General features: G+C 41.0%; 2 protein-coding genes across 5 annotated transcripts; both read left to right on the forward strand.

Annotated features, from left to right (window-relative positions):
* Positions 1 to 169: 169 nt before the first annotated feature.
* Positions 170 to 7,331, forward strand: si:dkey-92i15.4. Of its 3 annotated transcripts, none has more exons than XM_026371431.1 (7): positions 170 to 262; positions 2,224 to 4,899; positions 4,994 to 5,192; positions 5,529 to 5,627; positions 5,719 to 5,971; positions 6,052 to 6,168; positions 6,772 to 7,331. In XM_026371431.1, exons 2-7 carry the CDS (start codon positions 2,573 to 2,575, stop codon positions 6,933 to 6,935), a joined length of 3,159 nt encoding a protein of 1,052 aa, XP_026227216.1. In that variant the 5' UTR covers positions 170 to 262; positions 2,224 to 2,572; the 3' UTR covers positions 6,936 to 7,331. The 3 variants fall into 3 exon arrangements, with proteins under 3 accessions (XP_026227216.1, XP_026227213.1, XP_026227214.1); XM_026371428.1 differs by lacking the exon at positions 170 to 262 and adding an exon at positions 1,016 to 1,190; XM_026371429.1 differs by lacking the exon at positions 170 to 262 and having other exon boundaries at positions 1,197 to 4,899.
* Positions 7,332 to 7,404: 73 nt separating this feature from the next.
* aqp10a (aquaporin 10a) lies at positions 7,405 to 13,042 on the forward strand. Of its 2 annotated transcripts, XM_026371433.1 has the most exons (6): positions 7,405 to 8,894; positions 10,135 to 10,261; positions 10,806 to 10,943; positions 11,201 to 11,319; positions 11,408 to 11,625; positions 12,562 to 13,038. In XM_026371433.1, the coding sequence occupies exons 1-6, from the start codon at positions 8,811 to 8,813 to the stop codon at positions 12,770 to 12,772; spliced, it is 897 nt and encodes a 298-aa protein (XP_026227218.1). In that variant the 5' UTR covers positions 7,405 to 8,810; the 3' UTR covers positions 12,773 to 13,038. The 2 variants fall into 2 exon arrangements, with proteins under 2 accessions (XP_026227218.1, XP_026227217.1); XM_026371432.1 differs by lacking the exons at positions 7,405 to 8,894; positions 10,135 to 10,261 and having other exon boundaries at positions 10,418 to 10,943; positions 12,562 to 13,042.
* The last annotated feature ends 212 nt before the right edge of the window (positions 13,043 to 13,254 follow it).

Here is a 13,254-nt window from a genome sequence, read left to right on the forward strand (position 1 = left end):
ATCATGCAACCTGCCAGTCCTCTGTCTCTATGGCTAATGATTCACTGGATCATTACAACCAGAAGACATGGGACATGGCCTAAGACGAGTGTCTGTTCTAGCCGTACAGACAGACAATAATACATCTGTTATTTAGTGTTGCTTGCAGCATACCAATGTGGTAACCACAGCTTCCTCTGTCTGAACGGAAGACTATTGCAGGTGCATGCAAAAAAGCAGCAGTAAGACGACAAGCCTCTACATGTACGCGACAACTAAAATTGTAAGTACTGATATTTTTTTGTATTTCCTTTATTATATCTTTGTCCGCTTGTCCCTTAGATCTGTCATTCAACGCCTGTGCATTCACCTTCCAAACAATTCTTCTTCTTTTATTTGTGTGTCCATCAAAGCCTATCAGCAATCTCTGATTATTTTCCCCTTCAATCAAAATTACAGCTCCACCGATTCTCAACAAGGGGCGTCAAACTGGAGCTCTGTTTTGTTTAAGATACGACATGTGAGAGGTGTACAACATGTACTATACATATTATTCTTACTTGCTGGGATTTCTGAGTTTACTGTACATGAGCCCTTTGTGGCCTCTGGTCCCAATTAGAAGTGCTCTGTTATTATGTATTTTGATACCTGTTCAACCCAGATGATTATATTCAGGTCTGCCTGAGGTAGGGAGATATTATAAACTGTTGTGAAATGTCATTTTTGTTCCATTTCACGCAATTATCTGAGCTGCATGTCGTCTCCTTTGCTATGAAATGCTGATGTCACACCGAGAGATGGAGTTTGAAGTGTCTCTAGGGTGTGTGTGTGTGTGTGTGTGTGTGTGTGTGTGTGTACTCACTTTTGAGCCATTTAGTGGGTGACACATTGAACTGTAGTCAGGAATGCTACCCTGTGAGAGGGAAAAGGGAAGAAAACAACAATGGGAGGGTGGAGGAGAGAGAGAGAGAGAGAGAGAGAGAGAGAGAGAGAGAGAGAGAGAGAACGGGGAAGAAAAAGAGAGAGGACAAGAGGATAAACCAGTGTGGCAGGTTTGTGTCACTGTACACAGTCCATCATGCAAAGCTGATGGAAAGAGGACAGAGAGAAAGGAGCTGGGAGCTGATGTCATTACACAGCGCTGCCTTCATTATAAACCAGTGACAGCACAATGGTGTTGGACAAGTACAGAAGTCACTCCTAGGGAGAAGGTAAGGTACAAGTGTCTGTGATTAGTTTCTAATATTTAAATCGCGTGAGTAACAGTTTTCTTGGTTATTTGTGTCTTACTTACTGTTTGAATTGGAGTTTTTTAGTAAATGGGGGCGTGTTACCTGGGTTACCCAGATGGGAGGCTTAGTGACCTAGGAGAACAGGTGTTCCTGTAAGCCGACACGCAGACTCGCCAGCATTGGATAGCACCATAGGGTCTTACAAAGTTAAAGCCTAGCATCCTAGATTCATAGACACTCTGTAAATTGCTTCATATGAGTGTACAGGCAACGATCCCCTTAATGCTGAAAATCAACAGCTTGCAGTCTTTGTGACTGTCAGTGGAGACGATTGAATCCCAATCGGACTTGATGAATGATCAGTTTCACTGTTGTATGTGGCTGTATACAACTGATATCCCTGATGAGCCTTTGTTCATCAGTAAGATTATCTTTCTCTCAGCAGCCTGTGCACTTTGTAAACCAGTGACTTTGTCCATCTTATCTGACCATTTCAAATGAAACCATTGTTTAAAGGTTTCAGTCACTTGCTGTATCTCTTTGACTCTTTGAGACCGATACAAGGTGCACGCTCTTCAATACTGTACATTGTTTTTTTCTGACTGGATTGCTGTTGGGTGAGTTTTTCTGGTTTTTTGTTCAGGTTTAGCTGACGCTGACAGGTAGTCATGAGTATGTTGCTTGTGTAAACAGCCCTCATGATACTTGTGTACAACACAGAGCAATGTGAGGGGAATGACAGGAGGACATGTTGCAAAGTGACAAAACTGAGAGGTTTATCTGGTTCTCATGCCAATTTGTTTCTCACCTCTTTTCTACATGCCATTTTCATTCTTTTCCTCTCACTGTCCACTGCATGCTTCACTGTAACATATTGCGTTCACTGTCCTGAAACACTCTGTGATTCAGTTTGACCATTTTGAGCTGCCAGAGCAACCACAATCCACATATCACAACATTCCAGCCCAATCGGTTCTGAGGATGGAAATTTGTGCATTTTTATGCTTGGCAGGCAATGGTAGCTGTTCAGTGAGGTCGTGCTGGGGAACTGAAGACTCCTGGGGACAGAACAAAAAGAAGGCAAGAGGAGTCATCACTAGACCACAAGACAGGGAAACATCAGGAGCATCAATGAAATCAAACCTTTTAATGCGGGATGTGTTTTTAACTAACTAGAGAACTGTGTCAATGCTTCACGTTTACAACTCACTTAAAGCTGCAGCATTCAGATGAACAGCTTCCACAGTGAGGTCCAAGAGACAGTTGCTTAGCATATGCTTGAATATCAAGTTCTCTCTTCCGCTCTCTTTTTGGGATTTGGCATTTGACAGGAGGTCATTAACTTTGTTTACTCTCAGACAATGGACTTGTCCTTTCTCCCTTCAGCAAGTGAGTACAACGAGCAGAGGACAGGAGGACGCTTCACTATCCGCTCAGCTAACTCACCCTCGTACAGTCTCACCCGCAGGCCAGGTGTTAGGCAGTCATTATCTTTTTTGGAAGAGAAAAAGGAGAGACCTAAGGAAGTTGCAGAAAGATGTGTGACACACGCTGGTTCAAATGGTGCAAACAAGGAGGAGGACACAGTAGCTGGATATCAAGCCAGCAATGGGAGTCACAGTAGTGTCAAAGGTCAGTATGAGCTGAGCCAGAATGGCACAACAGATAAAATAAACACAAAGTCTGACACTGACAGAAGTGAAAACCATGGCAAGACAGAGAGGAAGAAATACAGTAGAAGTATGAGTTTAGATTTGAGAAGAGAAGCAAGAAGTCCTGATTCTAGCACCAGAGCAGACAGGTCCACGCTGTTGGCCAAAGCAAAAAAACAAGCTGGAGACCCGGAAGACAAGTGTATAGAAGCTGAAAGCGAGAGGAGTAAGGTGATGTCTTCAGTACAGGCCTATAGCTCTGCAGCCACGAGTAGTGTTGTTGAAGACAGGAACCCAGTGAATCACATGAGCCGCGCTTTGGACAGGACCACCAGAGGCCATACTCTCCCCTCCAGGTTTAGATCACAGTCTGGACAAGGCTCTAAGTTCAAAGAGACTTCATCTGCGTCCAAAGGAGAGAGTATACTGGAGCGCATAGGGAGACTCTATGAATCTGCTGGTTTTGGTAAAGAAGAGGATTACTGCAAAATTAGGGACCTCTCTAACTCTGTAACAACCACAGACTTGCCACAGCAGAAGCCATATAAGCCAAGAGAAGGAGGAACCTTCCCCAGGCGTTTCTCGGCAGAGGAGGGAAGCAGCCTCTGTCCCTGGATACCTCAAAAAGACAGAAGTTCTGACAGTTCACATTCTGCAGCAACAAGCAGAAGATTGTCAGGGGGACAGTGGCAAGAACAGATCCAGGGCAGGTCTTCAGTGGATGTTGGAGTTTCCTGGGGTAAAGGGACAAAAGATATAGGCACAAGGTCACTGGACAGAGCTCGGAGCAGGAACACTGCAGCTCGGATTCAAAATTCTCAAATCCCAAGAGAGAGAAAGCCGAGTGAAAGTATGAACGGCCAAGCAAACTTCAGAGAAGAAATTTGTGAATCTAAGGGAACAAATGAGGCAAAAGAAAAAACTGAACTGAAGAGCAGTAACAATGATGAGGATGTATTTGAGTCAAATTCCCAAAAAGTCACAGGGAAAACAGCAGAGAGGAACTGGTTCCCAAAGACGCTGCCACCGTCTTCTGCAGCAAGCGTGAGGAATAAGATCAATCAGTTTGAGGCTCTGTCACAGAGAGCTCAGGGTTCTGTGCCCAGGAGGGCCTTGTCTGTACCAGCTCAATTCAGTGTTGCTCACAATGAAAGGAAGATGAGCGGGTCATTGAGAGCAAAAGGTGGACTGAGGGACAGGTGGGAAGGAATGAGAGAGGGCGAAGACACTGGTAATACATCGCCAAAGAAAGTGGCCAAAGCAGAAACAAAGCTCGGGCATGAAAGGTCTTTATCAGTGGATGAAGGTGGACTTAGATTATGTAGGAACGACAAAATAGGGAAGGATTTGGGTGAGAATGAAGGAACAGTACTGGACAGCAGTAATAAAAGGAGTGAAGATGTTGGTAAATATTCCAAACTCAAGAGTACACTTGAAATTCCTCTAAACAGAGGAACTCAAAGACGCAGTGGAAACTTTCATATAGATGAGACTGATTCCTCCAAAGTCTTAGGCCCTGAGGAGGCAAACAGGAGAGATATGACATCCAATGATACACCACCCTTGCTACTTTCTAGCAGTGATTCAGCTGTTGTGCAGAAAACAACACCCTCTCAGGTTACTTCACCTGTTAAGGATGATGGCGACAAGACTCCAACAAACACCCCCAACAATTCACCCTTTCTTTCACCTACCACGCAACCTGAAAATGCCATTCCCAGTGCTTTGGAGAAAGACAGCCCACCTCTCCCTCGTCCACTTGCCACTTCATCTTACAGCAACCTCCACAATCTCAATTCTCCAGACGTCAGCAACATCTTTTCGAAAGCTAAGAAAGGAATCAAGGACCTGAACGCTTGGGTAGCTGGATTAAACTCAGACGTTAGTGTCTGGACTGATGAAGAAGGTGATTATGAGGATGATGATGAAAGTACTCAAAAGGATGAAGATTCAAACTATGATTCAGACTCTGGAGAGTCCTCGGTGACCATCACTAGTAACATGAGCCAGTCAGATCGCAGAAGCTTCTGTGTCAGGTGGGTAGACCATGTGATTAGATTTCTGGTATTTCATTATCAGTTCACCTGATCATTTGTTTTTAACTATCAACATTTCCCTTCTTTCATTTAGTCTTTCAGATCTGTGTAACTTTGCTGGTATTGAGGACGAGTCAGAGAACGACAGTGATGACATCTGGACATCTACCGGCCGGCGGTCAGTCTCCCTGAGCTCAGATGTGTCAGCCCTGTCCTGTGTGTCTGTGATGCCCAGTGAGGAGCTTGACAGGCTGCTAGAGGATGTCAAGAGTCTGGGGGACAACAATTTACAGGTACAAACAACTGACCACTAGTAATGTCTGACGTGCTTTGCTGTGGTTTTGAAACTGTGGTATTGAACCAACTTATCGTTATCATGAATTAGGTACCTTTTCCCCTGCTATTTAATCTGTCCCTTATCCTAATTTATAGTGGCACTGATAACTTCAATTGCTCTTGCTTTAACCTGCATGAATTCATATCTACTGTAGTGTTGAAATTGCTGATAGACAATTAGATGTTGCTGCTGATCATGTTTTGGGTGTGCAGTGATTAACTACAGTATATAAAACTGACACTGAGAATGCAGCTACAAACTTTTCTTATTTTGTCTGGCAAATCTCTTGCAGGACTATAACGATGTGCAAGTGGTGGTTCTCCATAAGGACATGGGCGTTGGAATGGGCTTCAGTCTGGCCGGTGGCTTGGACCAGAACAAACCAGTCACTGTAAGGAAACATATGATACCACGTTCTGTACTGTAAATGTTTAAAAATTACCATCCATCACTTAATTTGTTTCTTTATGTCCTTTCCTCAGGTCCATAAAGTGTTTCACTCAGGTGTGGCAGCTCAAGAAGGCTCCATAAGGGAAGGAGACCAAGTCTTATCAATCAACGGTACAGCACTGTGTGGCTGTAACCACTGGGAGGCCCTGAGGGTTCTGAGAAGAGCAAAGTCTCGTGAGATGGCAGTGGTGGTCTTAAGGAGGGGAGATGTTTGTGGTGTTTCTAAATACTCAGGAGTACAGGGAAATAAACAGGGACCAACGCAGGTTCAAGTCATCCAGACAGGTGAGAAGTGAGTTCTGAAAACACATGACTCTTAAATCTGCAGCAGTTCAAAGCAAAACACTGTATCTGTGTCCTCTCAGGTCAACGTGTGTCCGTGTGTCTGGAGAAGAACAGCAGGGATCTGGGCTTCACCCTGGAAGGAGGTGTAGGCTCAAGTCTGGGAAACAGACCACTCACCATACAGAAGATCTTCCAAGGTGAGAACTGAAACTCCTGAAGCATTTCAGATGTAGACACAGTTATGTTCAAACATGTGGACAGGAAATACATGTATTTGTATCTGTAATGGTTGCAAGCTGTAATCAAAAGCAACACCACTGTAAAAATGCAATAATGTCAAGCGGGTCTGCTCACTTGTGTCAACAAACAGTACCTAAAATATCAAAAACAAAAATACTCAGCATGCAGCATGGTAATATCAGTCTAATAATATTATACAGTTTGATTATTACTGACATACAATAAAACTGTATACATCATCATAATCCATGTCTGTGTTGTGTAACGTCGCTCCAAGTTAAATAATATTAAAACGTGTAATAAGTAATTAAAATTTTACTGCCAGAACGAAAGGTTGTAAAGTAAACCTTAGCAAAATAATGTAATGATTCAAAATGCTTCCAAAATTCTGCCTAAATAAACAGAGACATCACCAGTTTTACTTATTCAGGATTTTTATTCAGATGATTTTGTTCTGAAAACTGTATGACTTTAAACAGCTGTGTCTTAACTCATCTCTGATTAAAGACTTATACAACAAAGCGTTTATTGAATACCCTTCTGCACTCTTTTCCCCACAGGAGGTCCTGTTGACAAAGTGAGTCCGGGTGATGAGGTGCTGGAGATTGGAGGTGTAAGCACGGTGGGGATGAGCCGACTGGAGGCCTGGACTTTAATCAGAAAACTGCCCCCTGGACCAGTGAATGTAGTGCTACACCACCCTCTGAAACACAAGGAAACATGAGGATTATCTGGGTGCTTGGTGCACAGCAAAGTTCAGGGAATGATAACAAACAAGAAGCTAAAAGCTATTCACGAGACACAGCATTTCCTGGCATCAGAGAAGGTGACAGGAACAGTTTACATTCGAACAAAGTCCTAAAGGAAACAAAATGTTGACCAGGTCAAAGGTGTTTTTTCAACAATCTCATTTTTACAGGATTACATCTACCTCAATACCTGGGAACTTTCTGTGCCGGCCATAATTTAAATGCACTGATGGCTCAAATCAAATCTTTGTAAAAGATATTTTGATCAGTCAAAAGCTAATAATGTGGTACCTGTAAATTAAACACATGCTGTAATATATGTGCTAAGTGCATTTAGATTTGATATGCTTTTTAATAAAGCCTAACATAAAGTGGCGTAATTCTTTTGTCCAGTAGAGGAGGACAAAGTGATGTCTTATGTCTGTCAGCTGTCAGAAAAGAACTCAGCAGAATGAGGAAATCTGGCCTGTTTATACATGACCAAACAGTTACACTGCTTAAAAGTAGATGTGATAAGGTAGCATGCCAGTAGTTTAAAGTGCAACTAGTTTCCACATATGTCAACTGTTAAGACAGAGTTATCTCTTTATCATAATTTAAAGCCTAGAACTCAGAGGAAACAGCTGAAAAACTAAAAAAAAAACACTTTTTGCATTTTCAGCAAGGACGATGTAGAACTACAGCAGCTTAGCATGTGAAGCAGTGTTTATGAGCTCTAGATTTTATCTGATGTCGATTTTTGTGCTACAGTCATGTGCCTGTCTGAAAATTATCAGCCCTTTACTCTTTACATAATCCATTAAGTCCAGAGGTCAGTGAACGGGGGTTATGGTGCAGCTCCCTTGATGGTATGAGGGGCTTCCGTATCAACCACCTCTTCTATCGCTCTCCAAGAAAAGTTTCACCACACCACTAACATTGTAATATGTAATTTTATCAACTACGGCTTTTTGAAGACCATAAAGGTCATTTACTGATTTTGACATGTCAGTTTTAAATATCCTTCTACTCAACTTCCAAAAATTGCAGCATTTGTATTTAAGTATATATAGACAGCTTGGCTTAAAAGTACTCACTGCAAAAGAAGCAGCATGACTAATTAGTAGGAAATCAATGGCAATGATTTAAGACTAAATGTGATAAATTAAAGACTTCCTTTCAATAGTAAGCACAGTTAATTTGTTCCATGCAGGTATTTTCTATTTTCTTTATTAACCTACTGGATAAAAAGAGGTGAACATTTATGGAAGAACGGAAATAAGCTGAAGATGTGAACAGAGTGCACTATGTACACTTTGCAAAGCCTCTCCTGTGGTTCACACTCAGGGTTTTATTGATGTATTCTGTTTATTTAATGGGGAACAAATATACACCATTAATTTGCTGTGCGTGAATTGTTATGATAGCAAGTGACAAAAGATGTAGTTATTATTTAGATAGCCTGTTAGTATCACAGACTTGACTTGTAGAGATGAATTAGATGAAAAACCACAGGGATACGTACATCTGTAACTCATTTCTTGAGCGATAAGCAGATGTCTGCTTTATCTCCATAAACCAAGGGGCTAAACGTATTACCTGTGTCAGTGCTGTCAACAGTGCTGACTGACTGTTTATGGCCTCTGTGCTTATTAGCCACAGTACACCGCAGTACTCGCTCTGTAGCAGCCAGTCGTGAGGTGCCACAAACCCATAAATGAGTAATCGTGTTTGAGCGGCTGTGGAGAAAGATAGGTGGAGAAAAAGTCGTCAGATGTAAAAGTTCAGCACTGTCCCCTGCTGCACTTGAATCACAACATCAGCTCCTGGAGGTCACTGAGAGATGAGAAGGATTTAACCAACCTTGAACCATGTTGAAGCTGCGTTCAGTGAAAGTGAGGAATGCCCTGGTGCGAGAGTGCATGGCTGAGTTCCTGGGAACGTTTGTCTTGCTGGTAAGTGAGGTCTCAGTGTTGTCTTTTGAATTTGAAGTTAAAACAGAAGCTTGAAATCTATGTAAATACACAAATTCCACCCCCCAAAAGACAGAAGAGATGTAAAATAAATCATTAAAACATCATCAATCACTTTTCTAGGCCTGGTTTTATTCACAATTTATCTTGAATCAATTAAGTTAATCTTGCAAGTGCATGTATTTCTATAATTTTTCTTTTTATTTTCTGCATGGATAAATAACAATATTTCTTTAAATCGACTGTTTTTAAAATGTTATTAATACAAACAAAACTCTTGATTCTGATTGTATTGATAAAGATGCTGTAATGTATATAAAGTTACAATTCTGCCTATATAAAGTTGCTCATATCCATAAAGTTTTAGACTGAATGTGCAGAGAGCTTTCAAAAATGCAAATGTAAATTATTAATCCACTTCCTAGAATCAAGGTAATATTGGGATTCACACAATGTTCTCAGTATTATTCAGTCACAATATAGAGTGATAATGAGTGAGAAATTGAATTTTGACAGTTTATAATATTTTGTTTTCTTATAGACAGAAAAATGGAAAATTTCAAACTCTTGTAAATAGCTGAACACAATCTATGAAATTAACGAATTAACATGAATTATGTTTATATTCACTCATTTCCACATGCTGTAACACTCTGGCACTACTTTCATCTTACTTTGCAACTACTGTGTGCCAATAACTTTAATGGCCTTGGCACTTACATTAATTGTTATGACACCATAATTCACCTTAATGTGATTTGAACATGCAGTAAACACATAAAACAAAAATGTCAATTACTTATTTCTAGCCCATATATTTTGAAAAAGCACTAGTTGTTTTTATTAGATACATGCACAAGATAAATGTGGGAGTGCTTACTTGTAATGTTCTCTTCTCTGTGGGGATCAAAGTCATATTATTTGTTGTATGACCATATAGATAAGCAGTACTCTTAAGTTTCATTGCACAGTCTTAAGTTTATGAGGTGATGGCATTAATTGCACTTTAATAATCACAAATGAATCACTAACAGAACATCTAAGATAAGCTATCATTGAGGTTTACACGTCAATCTATCTGACATGACCTTTAATGTCTGCATTTTTGCCACAGACTATTTCTCTTTCAACTAAAGTTTACAATGTCTCACTTTAGTTTTTAGTGTCATCACTTCTCATGCCACGTTTCTCTCACTCTGTCCCCTTTATCCCCATTATGAAGCTTTTTGGCTGCTCTGCTGCAGCACAGGTTAAAACCAGCAGAGAGCTTAAAGGACAGTTTCTGTCAGTCAACATGGCGTTCTCTGTGGGGGTAATGTCAGCCATGTACCTCACCAAGGGCATCTCAGGTAAATAAACAAAACACAACAAAACAAAAATAGACATTTTCTCTACGAGTTTTTTTTTTTTCTTTTAATAGTGCTCTTGTAACCATCCAACCCTGAAACATACAGCAAAATGTATCAGCAGCTAACTTCTTAACACACTGATTTACGCTGTTTCGATTGTTGCAGACGTCCACTAATCTTAACACTTTTATCCCAATAACTGGTGATAAAACAAAGAAATAACTCTCTACAAAGAGGTCTCAAGCTTTTCGTGGTATCTCGTCTGTGCTACAGGGACACAACAAAAGTATTAAAGTGGCTGAGTTTTGCACTGCAGTGTACTGTACTTAAATGAAGATATCAGCTCATGTCACCTCTTCCTGTGGGGTGAATACCACCTCCTGTCTCAGATGCTATCAAACAACCTCTGAACGACTTAAAGTACAACAGCTTCAGTTGACCCAATATGACTACACACAACCTGATATTTCACAACTCTCCAATCTCTCTTCCTGTAATTCACTTCCCTTCATCCCCTCTCTCCTTGTCTTCTTTTTCGCTGTAGGAGCCCATTTGAACCCAGCAGTGACTTTGAGTTTCTGTGTGTTGGGCCAAGTACCCTGGACTAGACTGGTGCCCTACAGCCTCTCTCAGGTGTTTGGGGCCTATGTGGCGTCAGGGATTGTCTATCTGGTCTACTACGGTTTGTTATCTCCAATCTTTTATATCATTGATGTACAAATGGTGATATGCAAAATAAAACATCCATGGATGATGAAAACAAGGTCACCACTGTCACATCTGAACATATATAGATGATTTTAGGCAGACATGTTGTCCAGCCCTCCATGCTTGGGCATATTCGGCACCTTTCTAAAATATTTTTGATTTTCATCCATCTGCACGTGTACAGTATGTTTTAATGTTTGCCATATATAATTTCCTCTGCGTCCGCCTCAGATGCTATCATGGACTTTAGTGGAGGAGTTCTGACTGTATATGGCCCCAATGAGACAGCATCTATATTTGCCACATACCCCACAGAATACTTGAGTTTGGGCAGAAGTTTCTTTGACCAGGTCAGTTGGTAGGTTTGGTGTGAAAATGTAAGTAAACAATGCTTCATTGAATTATTTTGCAATGACTGTGTTCATGACACTTCATCAGGTCGTGGGCACCGCCATGCTGCTGTTGTGCATCCTGGGTTTGGATGAAAAGAGGAACACTCCTGCTCCCTCAGAGCTGATTCCTGCTATAGTGGCAGTGATCGTCCTGGGAATCTCCATGTCAATGTCGGGTAACTGTGGTGCAGCAATTAACCCGGCCCGAGACTTCGGACCACGCCTCTTCACACTGACAGCAGGCTGGGGCACTGAGGTCTTTACGTAAGTATCTATCTTACATAAACAGTGTCACTGTGTATGTGCACTTACATATACAGTGCAAGGTAACATGTCTCACACATACAGTTCGTCGTTCCAGGCTGATAACATGTGAATCCCATGCCATTTAAAAATAATGACATGATAAATGTTTGACACTTCACATCGTTCTTTCAGGGCTGGCCATCTGTGCCCCAGAAAATCACACATCAGAGTTTATCAGAGGTTCCAGCTGGTATCTGCAGGGTTGAGGGAACATGAAGTGTCAGATCAGAAACAGAACGCAGTGTTTCTGATCGTCTGTTAGTGATCTGCAATTTGTTCCATAACGCGGCAAAGTGTGATTTTCTTATTTCCTGTAGTTCCACAGCTGTGAAATCCTCCTTGTTCTTGATCTAATCTATTTAAAGCTGCATAACGAAGGTTCTTACCCACTAGGTGCAGAGAAGACTCAAAACAAGCTGCCAGACATAATATTGCAATGGTTAAATAATGCAACAGAAATACTGTATTAACATTCACCTTTCATATGCGTTTTTTAATGTTTGAGAGGTGAGTCACACTCTTTGAATCATCAGCTTTTTTTTTATTTACCCATCCCATTTACCCATCAATAGTCTAATAGTCACCCAACCGGAAAATGTGCAGAACCAGCTGTTCATTTAAAGTCCTACTACTCCCATAATAACTGCTTGTTGAAACCCATCAAGTGACACATTAACAAGCAATGGTCCTTTTTTCTTTGGACTGTTGGTGACGTTGTTTGGTGTCAGACTGGTTAGTTTGTTTGTATAATTTGTTGCATTCCTTTTTCATTATTATGTGTGAACTGGTCACTGTAACCAACCCCATTCATATTTCCTACTATACAAACCTGACAGCATAGACAACCTCTCCCTGAAGTCTTTCCTGCTGTTAATATGGGTGTCTGCCCTCCAGGTGTTACAACTACTGGTTCTGGGTGCCTCTGGTGGCTCCACCTTTGGGAGCTGTTTTAGGTGCCTTCATGTATTTGATCTTCATCCACTGGCAACTGCCAGAGCCGGACACCCATGAGAAACTCTCCACTCTCTCCACCATCAGTGACAAAATCAAGGAGCCCAGCGCCACGTGGGTAAAAGGAGCAGAATTAAAGGCTGCACGTCTCTAAGTGTTACTGACACTAACATAAAGATGTTCCACAAGACAATGTCAGTTTTCATTATTCATGAGCAATACTGATGCTTGGCCACTGTAAAGACGTCTCAACTCACTTTGTTTGTGTGTTTTTTGATCAGGCTAGTGAGATTTTTCAGCCTACCCAGTAGAGGCAGAGCTGAAAGAGGTATCGATTGTAAAATGCTGTTTACATTGATGTCTGATTTATTCTTGGTGAATTATATTACGGTGTTTTTTTTTTTTTTTTTTGTTATTATGAAATGTTTAAATAGATATTGAGCATATGCTATGCGAGGTAATAAAGCTTTATTGATACTCTTAATTAAACTTTTATTCAACACACACACACACACACACATACACTTAACATTCTACAGTTTTACAGGGAAACCATTTCAAGATGACAGCTTGAGATATTAGAATCATCATTCAAATACAATACAACACAGAAAAGAAAAACATCTATGTCAGGAT

Source organism: Anabas testudineus, chromosome 16 (assembly GCF_900324465.2).
Source record: "Anabas testudineus chromosome 16, fAnaTes1.2, whole genome shotgun sequence".
Lineage (NCBI taxonomy): Eukaryota > Metazoa > Chordata > Actinopteri > Anabantiformes > Anabantidae > Anabas > Anabas testudineus.

Coding starts and splice junctions, on each gene's coding strand:
- si:dkey-92i15.4 (XM_026371431.1), top strand. CDS start 2,573: ATGGACTTGTCCTTTCTCCCTTCAGCAAGTGAGTACAACGAGCAGAGG. Junction 4,900..4,993: donor CGCAGAAGCTTCTGTGTCAG/GTGGGTAGACCA, acceptor TCTTTCATTTAG/TCTTTCAGATCTGTGTAACT. Junction 6,169..6,771: donor CATACAGAAGATCTTCCAAG/GTGAGAACTGAA, acceptor TTTTCCCCACAG/GAGGTCCTGTTGACAAAGTG.
- aqp10a (XM_026371432.1), top strand. CDS start 10,592: ATGAAGATATCAGCTCATGTCACCTCTTCCTGTGGGGTGAATACCACC. Junction 10,944..11,200: donor TGTCTATCTGGTCTACTACG/GTTTGTTATCTC, acceptor CGTCCGCCTCAG/ATGCTATCATGGACTTTAGT. Junction 11,626..12,561: donor TGGGGCACTGAGGTCTTTAC/GTAAGTATCTAT, acceptor TCTGCCCTCCAG/GTGTTACAACTACTGGTTCT.